This window comes from Malurus melanocephalus, unplaced genomic scaffold (assembly GCF_030028575.1).
Source record: "Malurus melanocephalus ecotype Western Australia unplaced genomic scaffold, MMel_1.1 scaffold_485, whole genome shotgun sequence".
Taxonomy (NCBI): Eukaryota; Metazoa; Chordata; class Aves; order Passeriformes; family Maluridae; genus Malurus; species Malurus melanocephalus.
This window is the reverse complement of record NW_026623717.1, coordinates 405,261-427,625: the sequence shown is the minus strand read 5'-3', so window position 1 is coordinate 427,625 and position 22,365 is coordinate 405,261. Positions and strand designations below refer to the sequence as shown.

General features: G+C 45.6%; 1 protein-coding gene across 2 annotated transcripts in view; it reads left to right on the top strand.

The window, feature by feature from the left end:
* RYK (receptor like tyrosine kinase) overlaps window positions 1-21,011 on the top strand; it is a 53,642-nt gene extending 32,631 nt beyond the window's left edge. For both annotated transcript variants that reach the window (XM_057380981.1, XM_057380980.1), the window contains exons 10-15: window positions 10,626-10,695; window positions 12,089-12,221; window positions 12,986-13,095; window positions 15,384-15,543; window positions 18,885-19,021; window positions 20,007-21,011. In XM_057380981.1, coding sequence (XP_057236964.1) covers window positions 10,626-10,695; window positions 12,089-12,221; window positions 12,986-13,095; window positions 15,384-15,543; window positions 18,885-19,021; window positions 20,007-20,118 — 722 coding nt within the window. In that variant the 3' untranslated portion in view covers window positions 20,119-21,011. The remainder of the gene's footprint in view (window positions 1-10,625; window positions 10,696-12,088; window positions 12,222-12,985; window positions 13,096-15,383; window positions 15,544-18,884; window positions 19,022-20,006) is intronic.
* Window positions 21,012-22,365: the final 1,354 nt, after the last annotated feature.

Here is a 22,365-nt window from a genome sequence, read left to right as displayed (position 1 = left end):
CTGCTTTTTTTTTTTTTTTCTTGCCTGGCTATTAGTTTTTGAAGATACCGATTGGGAAATGCTGAAGCTGCTGAATTTTGTTGTTGAATCTTTCTGCTACCCATTTGTTCTCTGCCACCTTSAAGAAAAATATGTTGCTTAAAGAGAGCAGCCCCCGTGGTCTATTTCCCACACAACCAGATGATTGTGATACTGCTCTCTCATACATGTCATAGAATGGTGGAAGGAATCATGGAATTATGGAATGGTTTGGGTTGGGAGGGACCTCAAAGCTCCACCCCAGGGCAGGGACACCTTCCACTGTCCCAGGGTGCTCCAAGCCCCATCCAACCTGGCCCTGGACACTTCTAGGGATGGGCCAGCTCTCCTGGAGCTCCTTTAGGCACTGAAAGGGTCTCTTAGGTCTCCCTGGAGCCTTCTTTTCTCCAGTATGAACACCCCCAGCTCTCCCATCCTGGCTTCTCTTACTTAAAAACTAAAAAATAACCTTCTTTCGTATTTTGGGAACTTTCTTTGAACTCTGCCTTCTTTTGTTCCCTTTCCTGGCCAAATAGTTCTTTTTTTTTTTTTTTTTTGCACTTTTTTTATATAGTTTCCAAAACCTTAGTCCATGGCACACAAACTGCTTTTTATAGCATTGGATTAAACAACTCAACAACAACATTTGTCAGAAGAGACCTTAATTTAGCTGCCTCCCATGACCCCTTATTGAATTGCTTTCCCAAAATGGGATTTCCAATTCACTCCTAAATCCCTATTTCTCCCTTGGAGTAGCTCGTACGTGTGACACAGCCATGTCCTAAAGGAAAAAACCTTTTCAGGGAAGGATTTGCTGCAGTGAGCTGGAGCGTGGTCTTCAGGGACTGATGGCATTCATAGGATCACTGTAGAGAATTTCCCAGCATTTAAAAGGATCTATGTGCAAAAAGTTGAGAGTAGGTTTTGCTGATCCTTATTGGGTTTGGGCAGAATTCTGCAAGGAAAAGAAGTGTAACTCCTCACAGCAGCTCACCTGCAGTGCTGCTGTTTCACTGCTTCATTTTCACACCCTGGCTGTGATTGCTGTGTGTGCATCTGGGACATGTAATAAGTTGGGAATTTGATCTTGGAAGAAAAAAACTGCAAAAATTCTCTTGTAACCAGAGCTTTTCCTTGATCTTTGCTCATTCTGTGGCCACACACACACACTGCTGTTCTGGCAGGAGCAGGAGCAGGGTAGGACTATAAAAGCTTGATGGATATGAGAACTATTAAATTGACTTAAGTATCTCTTTGCTGAAGGCAATAAAGCCTAAGGGTCACGGAAAATAGACAAGGAATAAAGGCTTTGTCTGTGAAGTTAAATCATCCCTTCCCAAAAGTATGAGCTGCTCCAGAACTGTCTTGTTTAACCCAGAGGTGCACTCTGGGTGATAAAATGAAGTCCTGTAGTGCCTCAAATGTTAGGAAACAAGAGGGAAAGAGGTGTGGGATATTCCAGATCTTTGGAAAGTGTGAACTGAAGTTCTTTTGGCAGGTGCTGTGAAGAGGAATAGCCTCCTTTAGAGAAAAAACACCTCTTTCTTCTTACCAGGATTAGAGCTTGAGAAACTGAAAACACTGCACTGACATTAGGGGAGTTGTTATTGCTTTAAACCTGGAATTGCCAAGAGAATCTGAGAATGCTTTGTGTTGGAAGAGATCTTAAAGCCCATCCAGCCCCCCCTGCCATGGGCAGGGACACCTTCCACTGTCCCAGGGTGCTCAAAGCCCCATCCAACCTGGCATTGGACAGTGCCAGGGATGGGGCAGCCACAGCTTCACCCTGTGCCAATGTCTGACCTCACAGGGAAGAAAAATAAATAAAATTGTCTTTCTTATGTCCAATGTAAATTTACCTTTTTCCAGTTTCAAATTRTTGCCCTTGTCCTGTCTGTACAGCCTATGATCAAAAGCCTGTCTTGTAATCCACTGTTTAGGCCACAGAAAGGTGTCCTTGGAAAACTTTTTTCTCCAGGCTGAGCCACCTCAGCCCAACAAGTATTACAGATGGGTCAGGAGTTCAGGTTTGTTGGCTTTTAGGAGAAGGCTGTGTTGTTCAAGGAAWGAAAATCCATGAAGAAAGGCCATGCCCTCACTGCCTATCCCAATGGATCTCTTTTTATGTGTCCCTCCTTCAGCTGTCAGTGTATTACAGCAKCCATGCCCTTTCAAGAGGGTTTATTTCCAGTAATGTGGGCAGAGGGAATGTGTTGTCMGTTTTCCCATTCCGTGTGCCAGGGAAGGTGAATGTTGTGGCTGCTGTGCTCATCAGGCAGTCCTAACATCTACATATACATTTCCTGTTCTGGAGGGAGAGTGATTGCAGCCCTGATAGTTTGTCTCTTCCCTGCATTCTTTCCCCAGGGTTGATTGTTGCCCCCAAAGGATCCAAAGCACAGGTGACTGACTGCAGTAACTGCAGCAGCCCTTCCCTGATGTTTTCCAGAGGTCCAGTGAGATGCAGAGCATTGCCATAAACCAGGATCCCTGGATTTCTCTGAACATGGTTTGTTCCCCTTCTGAAGTGATCGGCTCTTAAAGGAGTCAGTGATCCATGAAAACTAAAGAGAGCCTGGACTGTCTGAGAGGTGTAAGAGCCCATCTAGAAAGTTTCCAGGAATATAATGTATTCCSTGTTTTCTYAAGCTGGGGTAGAACTGTTAGGTCRGACTCTCAGAGGGCACATKTGAGCTTGATCATGCAGTRTCAGTGCAGGGGGCAAAGASATKGAGGTGTGCTTGTTCAGCGCTGGTTTCTCCTCTGCCACAGGATTCAGGGTCTTTCATGAACACTTCATGAAGTTATTGAAGTACTTATGAACTGCTTCACTGATTCCTTGTTCTGAAGCTCTTAAAATGAYGGGGTAGAAAAGTTGGAGACACCTCTCTTGAAGTCTCAACACCACRTCTCTTATAAAGACAGGTTGAAGGRGGAGGATTCATCCCTGGGTTTCACTCCAGATCCTTAAAAGAGTTTTTCTTTCACGGAACTTTAGTTCAGTCCAGGGAGAAAGTTGTAACATGCCCATGGTAGTGACAAAGCTTCTACGTGCACGTTCATGAAATACACGAATTTATAAGGTTTTCTTAATGCTGTATCATCTGAGTGTCTGAGCCTTCTGATACGTGCAGTGCCCTGTGCCAAGGAGGAGAGCTTAAAAGGAAAATGGAGCTCTYTTGGCATTTTGGAGCTTTGATAGCTTCAGACTACAAAGATGGCAAGCTCTGGGGAAAAGGTGTGTCTTGTTCAGACTGTCCCTACATGCTTCATGTTGGCCATCCAGTTGTTCTGTTGTCTTTGCATTTTATGCTTTCACTGTGTTCATTTGCTAGGCAAGGTGCTAGGCAAAGTCACAGATACTTTCACACTTAAGACATTTCTSTGGAAAATTCACTTTCCTTCAGACACTGAGGAAGGTTGAGGACRTGTATCATTGCCAGCAAGAACAAGGATATGTTATCTAGAATATTTGGGATTTTGGAATCTTTGGATCAACACACTTGAATAAGTTCTTTGTTACAAAGATGAGAGATTTAGCTGGCATTTGCTTTCTTGGTTGTGTTTGTTGTTCTACAGAAAAATTATGTTACAAGGGTGGAATGCTTCACTTTCCTATCAGAAGTTTCTAATCCCTCACTTTTGGAAGTGTCTCTGTTGGCAYGTTTCTCCAAGCTGGCATTGCATCTCTTGCCAATGTTTGACAGATCCCTTCTGCTTTTCTTGGGACTCCTTTAAATCATCCGATGTCARAGGAGGAGGAAAACACACAGGTTTCACCTTTGATTTAAAGAACACATTGTTTAATGGTGCTTTTCCTGTGAAGGAGAAAATACTCAGCAAAACAAATGGAATTGTGTTATTCCAGGAACATATGAAGTGAGGGTGAGCTGTGCAGAGCCCTGACTCATTTAGGATGTTCTAGCCAAGGTACACTTTTGGTAAAAACAACCCAGTGTGCTGTTCAAGATAACCCTGCTGCTCCCATTTCATGTTCTAACCACTTAACATTTTTCTGGTGTTCGAGGAAGGAATGTTTGGAAACAAACCACCCATGGAAAGCACTGGAAAAGTCAGTGTGTGACAAAGGTCAGCTCTTTAAACTTCATTGTTCTACCAACTTCAACGAAGCTTTGAGTTTTGTCATCTTAGGTCACTGAAAGACTTCCAGTACTCTTGTCTRTCACATTTTACTATTTAGAWTTTTTTTTTRTTTGTTGTTAATCTAGTTAAGAGGAGATGCCCCATCCCTGGAATTGTTCCAGGCCAGTTTGGACRGGGCTTGGAGCAACCTGGGCTMGTGGAAGGTGTCCCCATGGCAGGGGGTGGAGCGAGATGAGCTTAAAGRTCCCTTCCAMCCCAAACCATTCCATAATKGCAAGATTGGTGACCCTTTAGGACTTCATGCAGTTGGGAAGTGTAGGAATAGAAATCCTGGGAATTCAGACTGTGCAAAGCAGGAGAAAGCAACAGGCACGTTTAGGGGACTGAAGTGTGTACAAGAGCTCTGTGTTAACCCAGGTGAAGGGTTTCTTGTTCATACTAAAATAAACCAGAACTTGGAGCATCCACAGTTGTTCCCAAGGGGTCATGTTTAAAGCAATGGAATTTGCTGCTCTGGGCAGTTCATTCTTAAAAGCACAGCCTTGGGAAAATATTTCTAAGTATTTAAATTAAATGCTCAAAATACCTGACCTCCCAAAATCAGAGTGCAGGATCCTGTTTGTTAAGAATATAGTTTATGCCAAAAAAAAAGCCAAAAAAAAAAAATTGAGCTATTGCTTGTCTGAGCTAAATTCTTGATTGTCTTTGTAAAGGAAGATACTGAATTTAAGGAATTGGAGATAAGTAGCAAATTACTGAATATCAACATAAAAATGCACTYGATTTGTCATTTAATCCTAGTTCTTTAAGAAAATACCCTGAGACACCTAAAGCACTACAATATACTTCAGAAAAAAATGAGCAGATGATTTCCTAAGTATTGCACTACATCTTTTAAAGATTTGTTATTCCCTGTGCTATAAAATACTCACCTGCAGGACACTTTAATTTGCATACAGTTAAAATCCCTACTTGTATTTCAGTTTTATTACCTTCTGCTCCTTGACTTTTGGACCACGGCATCAGTCATAACTCGCTTCCCCCGTTTCACTTTGCACTTAACACTTTTAGRTTCGTTTTGAGTTAAATGGATTATTGAGCAAAGAGCCTTTTACTTCCTGCTTTTTGTTGCTGCTTCGTGGATTCTGGTGTGACTGTCACACAGGGRACTATCCCCAAATCCTGCTTTTCTCTGCTCTTTTCTGTGGCTTAACACTCTGCATTTGTAATGCAGGAAAACCAGAACAGCATTCCCTATTTTAGTAGTGTCATGTTGACTCACTCGTAGGATTTATTTAAATTAGGCTTGGATTTGTCAGTRTGAGCTGCCTTGCTTTGCAAAATAAACTCCTGTGGTTGATAGTTGATGCCTGGATACCAGGACTGGAAGAGAAATGGAAATTTTAGCAGGACTAAGTGTAGTGTCCCATGCTGGAACTCCTCCTGCTGTGGTTTGGGTGTGCATGTCTTACCTTCCAGAAGACTGGAATTCTGTAGGATGCAGGGCTGCTTTGTGCAGCAGGTTGATGTTGATGTGTGGTAGTGATGACCTGAACAAAGTGTCCAGCAGTCACTCCATRGCAGGAGGAAGTGAGTGCTCCACTGGCTCCATTTGGCTTTGTCTGACTCCTGGGGCCTCTTGAAATGTTAAAGCAGAAATATTTTTTTATAAATGCTTTCCTTTCTACCTATGAAAAAGCAGGTTGGATCATGACTTCTTGCATTCCTTTAGCATCACATCCTTCTGGTGAAGGAAAGTTGGGAAAGTTATCTGCTAGGAGCATGAAAAATGTCCTTTGCAACAGATGTGAGCATAGGCGTTGAATTTCTTCCAAAGCCTCGTGTAGAGGGGTTAAAGCAATACTCAGGCATGCATTCTCTTTGAACTGGGGTGGAATTCTGCCTTGGGAGCAGTTTTACCTAATTAATTGCTATGCAGGAACAGCAGTAATTAACAAGGATATGTTGATACTGGGAGCATTTATCACCTGGAGCTGTTCTAGTCCTGCACTCTCGATTCCTGTGGCCACACTGTGACCACTGTGTGCCTGTCACCCTTCAGTGACTGCAGCTTGTGCACTTTATTATGGGATATTTGGCAAAGCCCATGAGGCTGAAAAATAATAACAGTAATAGAAGCTTGTGAGAGCAGGCAGGTGTGTAGAAAATGGGTTGTAGAAATGTTGTGATACGGGGGAGTATCACCTTGCAATGTGTAACAGGAGGATGTTCACAGAGGAGCAAGTCATCAAAATGGTCCAAAGATGAGAAAAGCTGCTGGTAAAACATCTTCTTAAATATTGCCATTGGGAAACGTTCATCAGAAGCCCTGGAGCTCCTGGCTGTGGCGTTGGCAATGCTTCTCTTAACAGGAGCGCTGAGAGAATCCACTGTTACTGCCTGTAGCAGGCTGTGAGACTTAGCTCAATTTTGAAACCTGTAGTTACATAATTTTTCAGGTTCTGCTTTTGTCTTCTGAAGAAACAGATTTCAGTGACCATTCTGCWGTCAGTGGAATGGTCATCATGATGCCTGAGAAGGTCTTGTAGCGAGTTGGGTATCAATCTGTTCTCCCAGGGAACAAGAGACAGGATAAGAAGGAATTGCCTCAAGTTGCCCCAGGGGAAGTTTAGGTTGGACATCAGGGAAGATTTCTTCCCAGAAAGGGCTGTCCAGCCCTGGCACAGCTCTCCAGGGCAGGGGTGGAGTCCCCATCCCTGGAGGGATTTAACACATGTGTGGATGTGGCACTTGGGGACACGGATTTGGARTGGCTTTGGCAGCACTGAAGGAATGACTGGACTTGATGACCTTGAAGGGCTTTTCCAACTTAAATGATTCTGTGATCCTGCTAAAGCTGTGCTTTGCCTTTTTGAGGTTGTGGGAGGTCTGACTTACAMAGTGACTCATGAAAGCATCCAGCTAATCAGCTACCCACTGCAATATCCAGGTAATTGCTGCTTTTCATCTCTGCTACATCCTTTGGGGTGTGGAGTGACTTTTCCTAGTGAAGCAGAGCCTGGTGCCCTGCAGCTGATGAGTGCCTGGTCTTGGAGCAGGCAAATGCCTTCAGTTTTGTGTCATCACAGAACTTCCCCAAGATGTTTTCACCAGATGATTCATGTGATTGATGAGTGATGAAGCTTTAAAATCACATTTTTGCAGCTGGATTTTGAGAAGTTGATAAAAATGAAGTAGGTAGCTTTTTCTCCTCATGAACCAGCACACAGGTATCAGCCTCTCCTATAAAATCAGCAGTGCCAAGAGCCCCATTGTGCCTGGCTGCTTCAAATCCTGTGATAGCAGGAGATAAATGTGCAGCTCCATCAGAGCTTCTTGGAATCCTGCCTTGTTCTTGCTCTGGGCCTCGGGGCAGGCTTTYGCAGCCAGGCTCTTGGGTAAATCAGGACTTGAAGAGCATCTTCCTCTCTGGAATGCATTTACATCTATCTCTGTCTTGGTTTTAAGCACCTTCTGAAAGTTAGATCTTTTTGGTCCTAATTGAGCATCTGGAATTACTACTGGGTGTTAAATCTTCCCTGAACTCACCTGAAGTCGCTGCTCTTTGGTTTCTCAGCTCTTGGTGCCTGATCACCTYGTTTAAAACCTGGTTGCTCCTTGTGACCATCCAGCTGCAGCTGCATTCGTGGCTGAGCACTGACATATTCTTAATCACAAATAATTGTAATACCTTAATTCAGCTTTCTTCAGGGCTTTGAGGAAGTTTTGCAACCTTGTTGCCTTGCCCTGGAGCGCTCAACTTAAATTCAGGGCTGTTCCTGGTGCCCAGATTTAATAAATGAGAGACTGTGACCTCTTCARTTGTGTCTCCAAGTAGCTGGTGTAATTCCAGAGGTTTCTGGCTCTGTGGGAGGCTTTCCCCCCTGCTCCCCCCTCTGTAGCTGCGTGTGTGGCTGTGCCCACATCCCACAGCTTCACGGATCCGGGGCAGACAAAAGGAGCCACAAAAGCCCCGTGGGCATCCCTGTGTTTGACAGGATCCTCCCTGYCTCCTTTGAGTGGCTGCACAAACAGCTCTGAGAAGAAACCTGAGTGCTTATGTGTAACGCTGAGGGAGTGACGTAGTTTGGGGAATTTGGGGTTGTTCATTGGCCTAGACAGGAAGATGAAATCTGTAGGATCCGTCTTGGAAAAATGTCCCACCGAGCTGGGGTTGCTGCAGCATGGCTGTCACTGGCTTGGCTGTCACTCACGCTGCTTCCCTTATCAAAGCTAAAGTGGTGGCTTTGCTGGGTTGGTTTGAAGGGGTTTCAGTACAGGATGCTCAAATTCACCATGCCTCCAGAAGAAAAATGTATTATTGCCAAAATCACCTTCATCCTGGTCTCTGAAGACAGGTCTGTTGGTTGCTCAAAAGTGGTGATAGTCTACCAAATGTAACAGAGTTTGAACTGAACTTTTTCCCTTGTAACTCATGAAAATGGCCTTAAAAGGAAGTCTGGTTGCAGTGAGCACTATGGCAGTAGCAGTATTTTAGTTTTCTTTTTCCCCCTTTTGACAAGAATCACTCCAAGAAGTGGTGATTATTACTGTGTTTTGAATTATATCTAGTTCAACCCCACAAAAATCAAATTGTGTGGTGGTTCTAAATTGGCACTGGTCTCRGCTGGAGGAGGATTAGCCTTGAACTGCTATTGTGTGTTGAATTTGTTGGTGTTAGGTAAGTTTTTTTCCATGCAGAAAACAAGGAAATAATATTGATAAGCAAACACAATATGGATGGTGGGACTGTTTCACAAGATAAGATTTCAGTTTCCTTATATACTTTTCTGGGAGTCAATCGTCCTTTTGGGTGCTCAACTGCTATAACGTGGAGAGAAAAACAACAGAATGTCACAGGGACCTCCCGGAAACTTCCCTGAGTGCTGGAAAGGGAAAGGCATGGGCAGAAGAGTTACCRTGAGGAGATGAATGGCTGCATTGTCCAAACCAGCCAGACTCGTTCTGGAGATTTTAAATCCACTCTTAAAYAATCTCTGATTTAAAGCTTCGAATTATTGCTTGGTGGCTCTTATAATTAAAAGCAAACCAGTTCAGCAAGCACAGGGCCAGAGAATGTGTGAGCAGTTAATCAGCTTAAACTCACACCCAGGAATCTCCTTCCTCCCTTCATCGTGTGCTGGGTGAAGAGGTTGAGGTCTTTGGGCCCTGTAATTGCTGCTTTTACACCTGAAGCTCTGCACAGGGAATCTGCTCCTCTGCCTTCTCAGAATCTGCTTTTCCACCTCCCTTTTTAATGCTGGCCTTTAGAACTGCCTGGTTCAGTCATTCAGGCCTGTGTAACTTGGTTTTAGTGTAGGATCTTGATGTTTCTTTCCTCTTCCCAAGCCTTTTGCGGTTTGTCTCGCATGTATCAGATTCATCACGTGTYTGATACCACAGCCATAATTGTCACTGATTTATTGGCACCTCTGGGCTTCTCCATCACTTTTTACTCAGCCACAGTCATGTTTTCTTTTGCAGGGCTCAGGCTCAGGTAGGAAAGGATGTCAGGGCTGTACAGGGAGCAGGATCAGACCTTGAAGGAGRGAAAAGAGCAGAGGATTTCTTGCCTCTTCTTCCTCCCAGGGCAGTAAAACCTTGGCTTGACTCATCCACAACATGTAAATTCCCCCTAGTGCAGCAAGGAGAGCTCACTGGGCTGTGCTGGGCTCTCCTGTGCCAGCTCCCTGCCACAACTAGTCCCAGCACGAGGGAAACATGGAAAATGCTCCCAGGTGTTAGGAGGGTGAAATTGGGAGAGCTCTCATTGACGTCACCTTGAGGTTCCCTGGAGGTTCTTGCCACCAAAGAGGGGAAAAAACGCCAAATACACAAATATTGGTRGGGAAGGGGTTCCAGGCACCTCTTGTGCTTCTGCCCAGTGAATGCTCTGACTGCTGTGGGTCCCAGGAGTTCCACAGRTGCCTCAATTTGAGCTGGCAGCGGTGGTTTTATTTATTTATTCATTTTTAAAGGTGGAGAACAGCAAACAGTTCTAAGGTTACCAAGAGTCGAGTGTGTGAAGCAGAGAGCAAGGAAATAATAAATAAATTTCACTCCCCAGCCATGTGGCAGTGAACACAAGTGTACCTGTAGTGATAATTGAGCAGCAAAGCAGTGTCCTCAGAAAACATCTGTGTTTGGGAAGTGCTTGGCACATCCCACTGCTCCCATGGGCACCTTCCCTGTGCAGGATGGTACCCACAGTGCCCAGTGCAGCCTGCCCAGAAGCTGTCAGGAAATGCAGAGCTACAGCCTGTCAGCACCTGGAATGTGCTTGGTTTCCTTTCTGGGCTTCACCYCACTCCTTTAAGCAGAAATGAGCCTCAGAACTTGGCTTTGAACTTCGGGGCTTTTTGTAAGTGGCATTTTACAAAAAAGGAGGCAAACAAGTCCTGTTTGTGCTCAAATGACCTCAAGTGACTTGCAGATCTGGACCGAATTTTAATTAATATGTTGCTTTGTTTCCAAAGTTTATCTGTGGTTCCTTTTTCCCTCAGATCAAGCCTCGGAGGTGCAGGTGACAATGATGCTGACGGAAAGCTGTAAACTCAGAGGGCTTCACCACAGGTAGGGCAGGAAGGGCTGGGACAAATCCACGTCACTTTGAGCTGGAAATAGCTGGGCTGAAGCTCCCTGGGGAGAAGGAGCTGCTTATTGGGAATTCAGCAACGCTTCTGCAGAATCATGGAATGCCAGGGTGGTTTGGYGGGAAGGGATCTCAAGTTCACCTCTRCCAYGGGCAGGGACACCTCCCATTGTCCCATGATGCTCTAAGCCCTGTCCATCCTGGCCTTGGGCACTGCCAGGGATCCAGGGGCAGCCACAGCTTCTCTGGGCACCCTCCCCACCCTCCCAGGGAAGAATTTCTCCCCAGTATAACCCAGTCCTCTGACAGTGGGAAGCCATTCCCTGTGTCCTGTCCCTTCATCCCTTGTCCCCAGTCCCTCTCTGGCTGCAGCCACTTTAAGCACTGGAAGATGCTCTGAGATCTCCCTGGATCCTTCTCTTCTCCAGGCTGGACATTCCCAGCTCTCCCAGCCTTGTATAATAATGGCCTTTCCTAAGATACAGGAGTAGCAGGTTCTTGGGAAACATAAAATAGAAACAAAATGAACCTGCCCCGCTCTCATTATTCCAAATAAGCTGTTGTACTCCCTTTTGTAAGTCAGACTCCTAAAAAAAAAGTCCAAAAAGCTTTTCTTCCCTACCCTGCTTCTAAAGCTGGGACCTTCACGGGTCTCTAGAGCTCATGGATGTGACACCTGGTTGTGAGAAATCTTCAGGTGAGAGCAAGAACATTCAAAATTCAAAGTAATTGTAAGTCATTGGTAAGACTGTTACCAGGTTTTCAGTGGAAAATACAGGTGTTTTAAAAAGTGTTTAATGGAAATTGAAACTGTATCCAGTTCATTTTGAATTTCTGTGAATTTATATATTGATATATATGAATTWTATTCCTTCTAAGGAAGGTGTGCAGAAGATCTGCAGCACGGGGGTTATCAGACCTTTAAAGTGACTGATTCAGAACTAAAATTTTTTGTTCTGTCACTTGCAGCAGATCAGACATGACATTCTGACTTCCTCTTATTAAGCTGTTATAATGTAATATAATACAAGTATTTTATACCTGTATKTGGATTTAGAATGCTACACTTCCCAACTGGAAATACAGCACTTCTGAGTACAAATGATAACTTGTGTTCACAACCATTTATTTCAGCACTTTTGGACCAAATAGAAAACATTTGGAGAGTTCTTTCTAATGGGAAAACAGTCAAATATTGCATTGATTAAAAGAAGTAATGGCTTCAGTTATTTGGACATGTTGTCCTCTGTTATTCATAATACAAAGTTAAATGCTTTTTCTCCATGTTGAATTAATTTTATTCCTGTGTTTAGGGATCAAAATATTTTTATCAAATACCAGTTCTTTAACTCTAAGAATTTTTGTGTCTTCCAGGAATCTGCTGCCTATCACTCATGTCTGTATAGAGGAGGGAGAGAAACCAATGGTGCTGCTGCCCTACATGAACTGGGGGAACCTTAAACTCTTCCTGCGACAGTGCAAGCTGGTGGAGGCCAACAATCCTCAGGTACCCTTGGGGACATGGGGCTTTGTGCCTGTTAAGCCTCCACCTGGTCTGGCACCTCAGTTTGTGCCAACACAAGAGTGCTTGTGGCACTTTTCTGTTCCGTGTGGTGTCAGGAGAGCTGCAGAGGAGGCTCCCCAGCAAGTGTTTGATTTCCACCAGGAAAACATTCCTGGCTGCTTATCCTGGGTGTTCAGAGGGCATGAAGCTGAATGACCTCTCATTAGAGCAGTAGCTCAATCAAAGCATCCTAAAATTATATAAAAAATAGAGAAAATTGTGGGTTTAAGTTAGGGGAAGTCATGCATAGAGAAATTGCAGATTTAATGATTTTAGTTTTGGTATGCCAGGCTATAAATGCAATATTTTAATTATKATGGGACTGTGAAGTTGCATAAGGAGCCAAAGCATCAGTCTTTGRTACTGGTTTTGGAGAGGAACAGGGATTTTGTCTGTTCTGCTGCCTGGAAATGAGCCTGGCTTCCAGGGAAACAAAGTGAAAAAGGTGTGGGAAGAGGGGTAAAATGGACCATTTTTGCCTATGTTCACCTCAAAGCAAACATAGGTACGGAAATGAGGCATYTGAAAGATGGAAATATTTGTCCTTGGCTCATCAAAAAAGGAAGTTAAAATTTAAGAGTAAGGCACGTAGGTGGTTGTGTCTGTGGGGGCTGGAAAGGGAGGGAGCATTGGGCCACAGTAAAACCAGTAACCCTGCAGGTACTGGGCTGCAAGGCCCTAATGGTTGCTGCTCTGGGCTCTTGCAGGCAATTTCCCAGCAGGACCTTGTCCACATGGCCATCCAGATTGCCTGTGGGATGAGCTACCTGGCCAGACGGGAGGTCATCCACAAAGACCTGGCTGCTAGGAACTGTGTGTAAGTACTGACCCTCAGGAGCTGCAGCGCCCTGCTGTCAGCCTCATCTCCTTCAAAACACAGCACAGTTTGGGCTTTGCCAAAACCAAAACCTGATTTTGGGGCGCTGGTCTAGTCAGAGAAGTTGTTTTCCTCTGAAGCCAAGGGGAACYAGGAAGCATGGTTTTAAAGGAAGCAGAAATTCCTCTCTCTAAATGCTTCTACTGGATTTGTCTCACTTTTTCAAAGGCTTGAAAAGAATCAAAGCTTCCCTTCAGCTTCAATAARAACTTGGGCTTTGACAATAAAAACTATCTTTGACAGTTTATCGATGGATAGTTTTTTGTTTGAAGTTGGTTTTCTTCATTTTTTCCCCTTAAAGACTTTGTTCATTGGTAGATTTCTTAGTTACCAAATGATTGACAGATAGATAGATAGATAGGTAAGTAGATAGATAGATAGATAGATAGATAGATAGATAGATAGATAGATAGATAGATAGATAGATAGATAGATAGATAGTAAAGGGAGAGAGAAAGAAAAAAAAAAGGAAGGAAGGAAGGAAGAAAGAAAGATGAAATGAATGTGCTCTGAGATGGTAGGGATGCCAGGGTAGGAACTAAGACCATCTTTGGGCTGGAATACACTTCAAAATGTAGAGAAGGAGGTTTTTGGTGGCCTTCCAGAAACCCTGTGACCATCACCTCCCCTCAGTCTCCATCTGCTCTTGTTCCATGTAAGGATGCTCAGTGGGATGGGRTTTCTGAAAGATTCTGTTCCTAATTTCTATTGCTTTTTCTCACTGGTGAAGACATGGAGGAAGAAGTGGTAGCACAGSAGACAGAGCTCACAAACATCAGGGACATCAGCTACAGCTTTATGTTAGGAAAGAGAAATAGGTGCCAGTAGCCAGGGTCCCCTGAAGGGCTTTGTTCCACCTGCCCCTCTTTTTTCCCCAGGTTTGCTCTGGATGGTGAAAGGCTGGGAAGTGCATCAGAGCTGTCTCCTAATTTTGGGAAGGGAGCCAGGATTCCAGTGATCTTGGCAGGTTTAAGGGAGGAAATGCTTTTGGTCTCATGTGCCCATGGCACATTCAGGTCCAGTTACAGTGGACATGAGGATTACACAAGCCACAGTCTCTAATCACTGGGGAGCTGCCATTTGGATTGAATTTGTTTTCAAGCGGGTCTTCTAGGAATTTCTCTGAACTCTTTAACAATGGCCAGATAGGAAATTTCTTGTAAATTTTGAGAACWGGCCTGAAAGCACATAGAAATGTGATAAATAAAATAAAAAGGTATCTGAGATAGTAAAGAGGGAAACACACAGATTGAATGTTTATATATAATTTTTCTCATCAAAATAAAGAAATAATTGACAAGAGGAGAAGACAACAAACACCAATTTATTCCAATACCCCCAACCCAATGTTCCTTCTGTGTTTTTGTCATACAATGTTGAAGCCAACATCTTTGCCATATTCTGAAATCAGCTATTTATGAGAGCACTGAACTTTATTACACCCAATTTTAAGTTCAAAGAGTTTGAATCACATCCCAGAGGAGACAAGTTCTCTRTGCTGTTTTGAGTCATCTTGTCTTGATTAAAAGTAAGTTTCCCTTAGTAGCCTGTTTCTGACAAGCATCTGTGGAGGGAATGAACAGTGTTTCACAAGATGGCTTGACTGGAGACCTCCTTTTGGACAAAAAATCCTGGTTGCTTGAAAATATTACTAGTTCTTGCTTAGATCTTTGCCTCATTATTGCCACAGAGGTACTGGAGCTAAAGGGTGTTTAATTGCTCAGATAGGGGATCTCCAAAGGAGCAGGAGTGACTTAAGGCAGCTATTTGTTTGCTTTAATGGTATTTTTTTTGCACGTGTAAATGTTTGATTTTATTTAATCAAGCCTGCTGATTTTTCTAGYGCTTATCACTTGGCACAGCACAAATAGGTGCTGTGATAATATTTGCTAATCACAGAGTAAGTGTGTCCTGATRCAGGAGAGTGCCAGTGCTTGAGTGTGGATTAGCATTCCGCAGTTGATGGCRAGTGTGGGATTTGAGCAGAGCTGTTTGCAGTGGATTTGGTGTGCAGTGCTGTTTGTGGTGGGTTTGTTGAGCAGAGCTGTTCACKGTGGGTTTGCTGAGCAGAGAGGTTTGCAGTGGGTTTGCTTCACAGAGCTGTTTGCGGTGGGTTTGCTGCACAGAGCTGTTTGCAGTGGGTTTGCTGTGCAGAGCTCTTTGCAGTGGTTTGCTGAGCAGTGCTGTTTGTGGTGGTTTGCTGAGTGCTGCTGTTCTCTGTGCCCCAGCATCGACGAGGCGCTGCAGGTGAAGATCACGGACAACGCGCTGTCCCGGGACCTGTTCCCCATGGACTATCACTGCCTGGGGGACAACGAGAACAGACCTGTCCGTTGGATGGCTCTGGAGAGCCTGGTCAACAATGAGTTTTCCAGTGCTAGTGATGTGGTGAGGCTTTCCCCGCCCTGTTACGTTTTGCAAATGTGTTTTGTTGGCATTTTTCTCCGTTTTCAGCTGTTGGAGAATCACAGGATCCCAGAATGGTTTGGGTTGGGAGGGATCTGGAAACCCATCCAATTCCACATCCTGCCATGGGCAGGGACATCTTTCAGTATCTCTGGTTGCTCCAAGCTCCATGCAAGCTGGCCTTGGACCTTCCAGGGATCCAGGGGCAGCCACAGCTTYTCTGGGCACYCTGTGYCAGGGCCTCCCCACCCTCACAGAGAAGAACTTCTCCCCAATATCCAATGTAACCCAGCCCTCTGACRGKGGGAAGCCATTCCCCCTTGCYCTGTCCTTTCATCCCTTGYCCCAAGTCCCTCTCCAGCTTTCCTGRAGCCCCTTTAGGTACTGGAAGGTGCTGTGATGTCTCCTTGCATCCTTATCTTCTTTAGGTGAGCACCCCCAGCTCTCCCAACCTGGCTCCAGAGCAGAAGGGGCTTCAGCCCTTGAAACATCTCCATGGCCTCCTCTGGACTATGTCCAGCAGCTCAACATCCTTCTGATGTAGGGCACCCCAGAGCTGGAGGCAGTGGGTCATGGCACTAGATTGGTACCAGTGGCCTGTTCATAGCAGCCTCTCTACACCCACTCCTGCCTCAGCTGCTCTGGCAGATGGTTCAGGGGTCAGTCAGGCCCTTCATGCTCGGCAGAATTGCCCTTGCTCCCTGTTCCCTTGGGAGCTCTGGCAGGGACACAGTCAAGTCAGGGAGCTGCACTGGGACTAGTCTGCTTTTCAYAGAAGAGGGACCCACCGGGATCAGCCAGTCCAGCCCCTGTCCCTGCCCAGACCCCCAACAATCCCCCCCTGKGCATCCCTGGCAGTGCCAGCACTCTCTGGAAGTCGAGGTGCACATCCATCGCTCACCCTGTGCTCTGTCTGCTCAGCAAGGATCTGCTCAGGCACAGCTTCCCTTCATAAATCCACACTGGCTCTTTCAAGACCCCTCTTTGCTTCACACACATGGGAGTCAGTTCCAGGATAACATGCTCCCTGACATTAGCAGGAGCTGATGTTTGCCTGGCCATAACTCCCTGGATCCCAGCTCTTGCAGAGAATACCTTTATCCCAGAAGTCAGGAACCTCCCCCAGCTGGGGTGACCTTTCCAAGATAAGAGCAGTGTTGGAGTGACCTCAGCCTGCTCTCTTGGTGCCCTCGGATGCATCCCATCCACACAGTGCCAGTTTGGGAAACTTAAGATAAGTTCTGGTGGTTTTTTTCTCCCTCCATGGTCCCTGTACTAGTGCTGCAGCCACACAAACAACAAGAAAAAGAAGGAAGGAAGGGAAGGTGCCAGCTCTACTCCACGTGTATTCACTGGAAAACACATGGGAGGTTGTGTTATACCAAACTTGAAGACAGAAAAGGAAGTGGAAGTTGCCTGTAAAAGCCTGTTTCAGARTGCTAAATGGACTCAATTCAATTAAATGTTGACTTCTTTATTTTTTTTTTTAAATCTGGAACATGAAAGCATTTGCTGTTTGTGAGGACTGGGAAATAAAAGCTTATGTAACAGTGGCAGTGAGATGTGGGATTTTATTAGGATGAGTAAACCTCAGTATTGTAACCATTTTGAAAACTGCGATGCAATTCAGCATCTCCTCCTGCCCATTTTAACCCATAACTCCTTTTTCCATTGCGTAGGGATAAATGCCACCCACCTTCTAACACAGCTCTAACTGCAGACACGTGGCCATCCAAGTTTTGTAGAGTACAATGTGAACACTTTCTCTGGGTGTAGAAAACACCATCCGCCCTAAATATCAGCCTTGCATCTACCTGGCCTCTTTTCCCAAAAAGCTGATGTCAGATGTTTTTGTGGGTTTGGTAGGAACAAACCCAGTGATCCATTGCATGTAACAGGGTGATAAAGTGTGCTACAAACAGCGTCTGTGTCTGCAGTGATGCCGTGGGATGTGTTCCAGGCTTGCTTTTTGGATTACTTTCTTACAAATGTGTTTGCTGGCTTGAAACYTTCCCAATAATGTGTTGCTCCCCTGCCAACAGCTGTATCAGTCAGCCAGAGTGTAGGAAAACAAACCAGGGTTCCTGCTGGATCTTAATTCTGTGGTTTTCCTGCTGTTGAACATGAAGCTTTGCATCTCTTCATGCCTTTTTTTAATGCAGCCACCTATGGAATTATAACAGCTGTATTCCCAGAGTGGTTTTGTTKAAATCACCCTTTATTTCCTGTTCATGACCACCACTTGTCCCTCAGCACTTTTCTCCACTRCAGATAAAAAGGGGTTTTATTTCCTTCAGTGGCTGTTCGGAGCAGGGCCACTTCTCTGCCCTTCCCATCTGAAATCATCCCTTCCCTAAGGCACTGGTCAARGCAGTGGTGAGATTTCTCTTGATTAAAATGAGAATCGTGTGAGCCTTGCAGGAGTCTGCCCCTTTTTAAWAAATGATAATGTGTAACTTGAGCAGTGAGTCACGAGCGTGCAGTATCAGCCCCATCTCTGTTTGGTCTCCTGGCTCTCTGGATACCAGATAATAAATCATTTGCCTTGTACTCGGCTTGTGCGTGGCTTGATTGATGGATTTTTCATCTCTTTTGAGCTCCTCTTGGCAAGGATTGTCGGCTGAATGTGTTGAGTGTTGGTCCAGCTGCCAGGTTTTCTGATATGAAATCTTTTTCTTCCCTGAGTCCTATCGCTGAGTATACTCTCCAAATATACAGATAACTCAGAATCAAAAGATTCTCATTTCATTCAGTCTGCCCTACTGATCCTTTGAATTTCACAGAGGATTTTGAGGATTTTTTGAGGGTTTTCAAGGCATTTTGAAGAAGTRAAATGTAGGAAAACCTAACAATTTTATAGTATACAGTGGTTCAGTGTTATTTAGATCTAAGTCTTCTGTAATGTCATGTTAAAAAAGCATCATTTTTAGCACTGATATCTGAGTGCACTAAGGTTTTAAGTTTAGTTCAAATTCATAGAATCACAGGTTAATTTGGATTGGAAAGCACCTTAAGACCATCTGGATCYARYTCCCTGCCATGGGCAGGARCACCTTCCAGTGTCCCAGGCTGCTCCAAGCCTCATCCARCCTGGCCTTGGACACWGYCAGGGATGGATAATCACAGCTTTTCTGAGCAATCTAACACCAGTTCTRTGATTCTTAATTAGCCCAAATCAAGACACATTGCATTTGGTTATACTGAGCATTKATGTAAAGCTTCCTCACTGTGTGTAATCCTTCTTCCAGCTGATTCTGTGCCCTGGCTGAAGCAGCTCTTGGTGTTCAGTGTGTTTTGTTAATGCTTGCACTGTTCCTTTGCAGTGGGCCTTCGGGGTGACGCTGTGGGAGCTGATGACCCTGGGACAGACCCCGTACGTGGACATCGACCCCTTTGAGATGGCAGCTTATTTAAAGGATGGCTATCGGATAGCTCAGCCCATCAACTGCCCCGATGAACTGTGAGTGCTTCTGCTTTGTGTTTGCTGTTAAGCCAGGCYGGCCAAACAGAGAGCCAGGGTTGCCTTTCCCTGCCTCTTTGTTGTGCGTGTCAGACAAACCGTGGGGTAAACATTCCTCATGGAGCACTGCCTCCAGCTCTGGGGTCCCCAACGTCAGAACAATGTGGAGCTGCTGGAGCAAATCCAGAGGAGGCCATGGAGATGCTCTGATGCCTGGAGCTCCCTCTGCTCTGGACCAGGCTGGGGGTGTTCAGCCTGAAGCAGAAAAGGCTCCAGGGAGATGTTTGAACCTTTTCCAGTGCCTAAAGGGGCTCCAGGAGAGCTAGAGAGGGACTGGGGATAAGAGATGGAGTGACAGGACAAGGGGGAATGGCTTCCCAGTGCCAGAGGGAAGACAGATGGGATATTACAAGGAATAGGATATTAGGGGATATTAGATGGGATATTATTAGATGGGGATATTATTATTATTGTTAGATGGGATATTGGGAAGGGATTCCTCCCTGTGAGGGTGCTGAGGCCCTGGCACAGGGTGCCCAGAGAAGCCATGTCTGCTTCTGGATCCCTGGCAGTGTTCCAGATCAGGTTGGATGAGGTTTGGAGCACCCTGGGCTAGTAGGAGGTGTCCCTGCCCATGGCAGGGGGTGGGACTGAGCGATCTTCAAGGTCCCTTCCAGCCCAAACCATTCCATGGTTTTACAGCAGCTGAGCAATTTCCAGTGAAATTTCCAGTACTGCTCCTTCCTGGATTGCCATGGGTCCTAAATCAACCCAGCCCCTCTGGTCGCAGCCCTTTGCTCACCATTCCAGGTGTCCATYCTCAGGAGGAGCTGTTCACCATCCTGTACCATAAGATCCCGGGTTTCTTGTCTCTCTCTGGTTGCTCAGGCAGTTTTGTAGTAGCAGATGCTGTTTCCCCTTCATGCTGGGGCTGTGGTCACCTGGCTGGCCGTTCCCCTGTGCTCCATGTGTCAYTGTGTTGCAGGTTTGCTGTGATGGCCTGCTGTTGGGCCCTGGATCCCGAGGAGAGACCCAAGTTTCAGCAGCTGGTGCAATGTCTCACTGAATTCCACGCCGCCTTGGGAGCCTATGTCTGAAAAAGCAGCAGAAGATGGAATTCCCAGCTTGGGAGAAGCCCTGGCACCCATCTGCAGCTCCCTGCATCCCTCGGACTCGCACACGTGATGTGTATAAAGCAACACTACAGGGAGAAAGCACTTCTTCCCAAACACTGTGCCTTAGAATGCCTTAGTAGTCTCCAGTTTTTTTGTAAGACCTCTTGGTGTTGAATATTTTCTAGATATCACTTTTGCTAAGTTAAATCGAGACCTTTTGGTTTGCCATCAGGATTTGTAAAGTGTAGAGATAGTGAACTGAAACACGAGATTTGGATGGACTTTGCACTCTGACAACAGACACGCGATTTTTTCGGAAGGGTTTATGGAACTGGTGAAAAAGTGAGGAGAGGGGAAATGGAAAGCCACACTGCTGACAATTTTCCCTGCTTTTAAAAAAACGTTGAAACTGAATCTTTCTGACCAGCTCTAGTGTTTGTACTTGTATGTATCTGGAATAGCTTTTTAGTATCAACTTCTTCTATTTTGAGACAACAGCACGTTATGGTTGGATCCACACATCTTAACCTTTTTAACCCATTCACAAATGTTCTTTGGAAAAGCTGGTCTTCAGAATGCAACATCTCCTTTCTAAAGCGATGATGTAAAAGTGATCCCAGTTTACCTCATACAGAGAGTGGGGAAGGTGGGGTAAGAATGGTGCCCCTCCTTTCAGATCAAAGGATTTTTGAGATGGTTTTATGTGCTAACTAAAGGCCTTCAGAGAAGCGCCAGAGCAGCCCCTGGGTGGGAGTCTGTCACCTCAGGCTTCTGCCTTGCAGTTTCTCTTGTTCAAAAAGGTACTGGTTGTTTTTTTTATGGGCTTTTATGGCCTGAAACGGGCTTAAATATATAAATATATATTTGTAAAGACACTTGCAGAGTAAAGAATGTTTTTCTATTACACCTAATGTGAAAGCTTGGTCCCTCACCTTTCCCTGTGTATGGAATGTGTAGGTTGGTGGTGGTTGGGTTGGAGTTGGCAGGAGGGAAGATCGATTTCCTGGCTCCCTGTGGAACTGGCCCCTGACACTGCAGGTATTGTCYTGCTCTTAACCCAAAGGTCCATTCCACCCCAGGCTGTGGTTTTGAGTTGAACATTGCTTAGGAGGACTGAACCTGGATTTTCAACAAAATGTATGAGAGATTCAGGCTTTTTCTGTATGTAACACAAAGTTACTTGTGGGGTAGCTCCCAGTTCTCCAGATGAACTGCATCCTCTAGTTGGTGGTACCTGGTGAGCAGGGTTGTGCTTCAGCACAGTGGGGGACACGAAGAGTTGCCTTTTGTCTCTCACTTCTGCAGCCGAGCACCCGCAGCCTCGAGTGTTTGTGCAGCTGCAGGGGTGGGACATTGCCCTGACAGGCTCTGGAGCCAGCAGAGCATTTCAGGAGACTGCTGTGCAAGTACCAGCAGCTGGATTGGGCTGGGTCATGCAGATGTGCAGCTCCTGTTCTTTCCAGAGCTGTGAACCTTGCTGAAGAGAATTAATCCTCTCTAATTAGGGTCACGTGAGGCAGAGCCTCGTGTGATCTGTGTCCCTCAATACATCAGAGCTTTCCTGTGTGTACTCCAGGGATTGTTACCTGTGGCCAGTGAACCAAGCCTTGCTTTATCCTGGAAGGAAGTTTTCCTGCTGGCTCAAGTTTGGGCGTGTTGTGATGGGCTGTGCTTGCCTGACAGAATTGGAACTGGTTTTGTTTGGTTGAGTTTGGAGTGGCTGTGTCTGGGGACAGCAGCAGGGCTTTGGCTGTGTCATCTGTCCATTGTGACTGGGGGAACTGGTACCAGTGGCAGGACTCGATGGTGACGTGGCTGTTGAAGTCACCAGTGGCAGTTCCTGACTGGGTCAGTGTTCCAGTGGCATCTGTGCAGATCACAGCTCTGAGAGCGAGGTTGGAGAGCAGCCCAGGGGAAAATGATCCACCTGTTGTGCGTGTGTGCCCAGGGCAGAGTCACGTGTGCACAGGATGTGAATTGTGCAAGTTCTGCTGACGCCCTGGGGGTGACACAGTGACATCTGAGCGCTGTGGGCTGGACATGGCTCAGGGATGTGCTGCACCTGAACCTGCTCTGCTCGCCAGAGCTGTGGGAGTGGGAAATGCGTCAGCTTTCCCTTCCCTGGGCTGCTTCTTCCCTGCATCCATCCACAGAGACAGGGAAGCGGTTCAGTGGAGGTTAGGGTGCAGATCCAACTCTTCATTTGGGACATTTGCTTTCATTTAATCA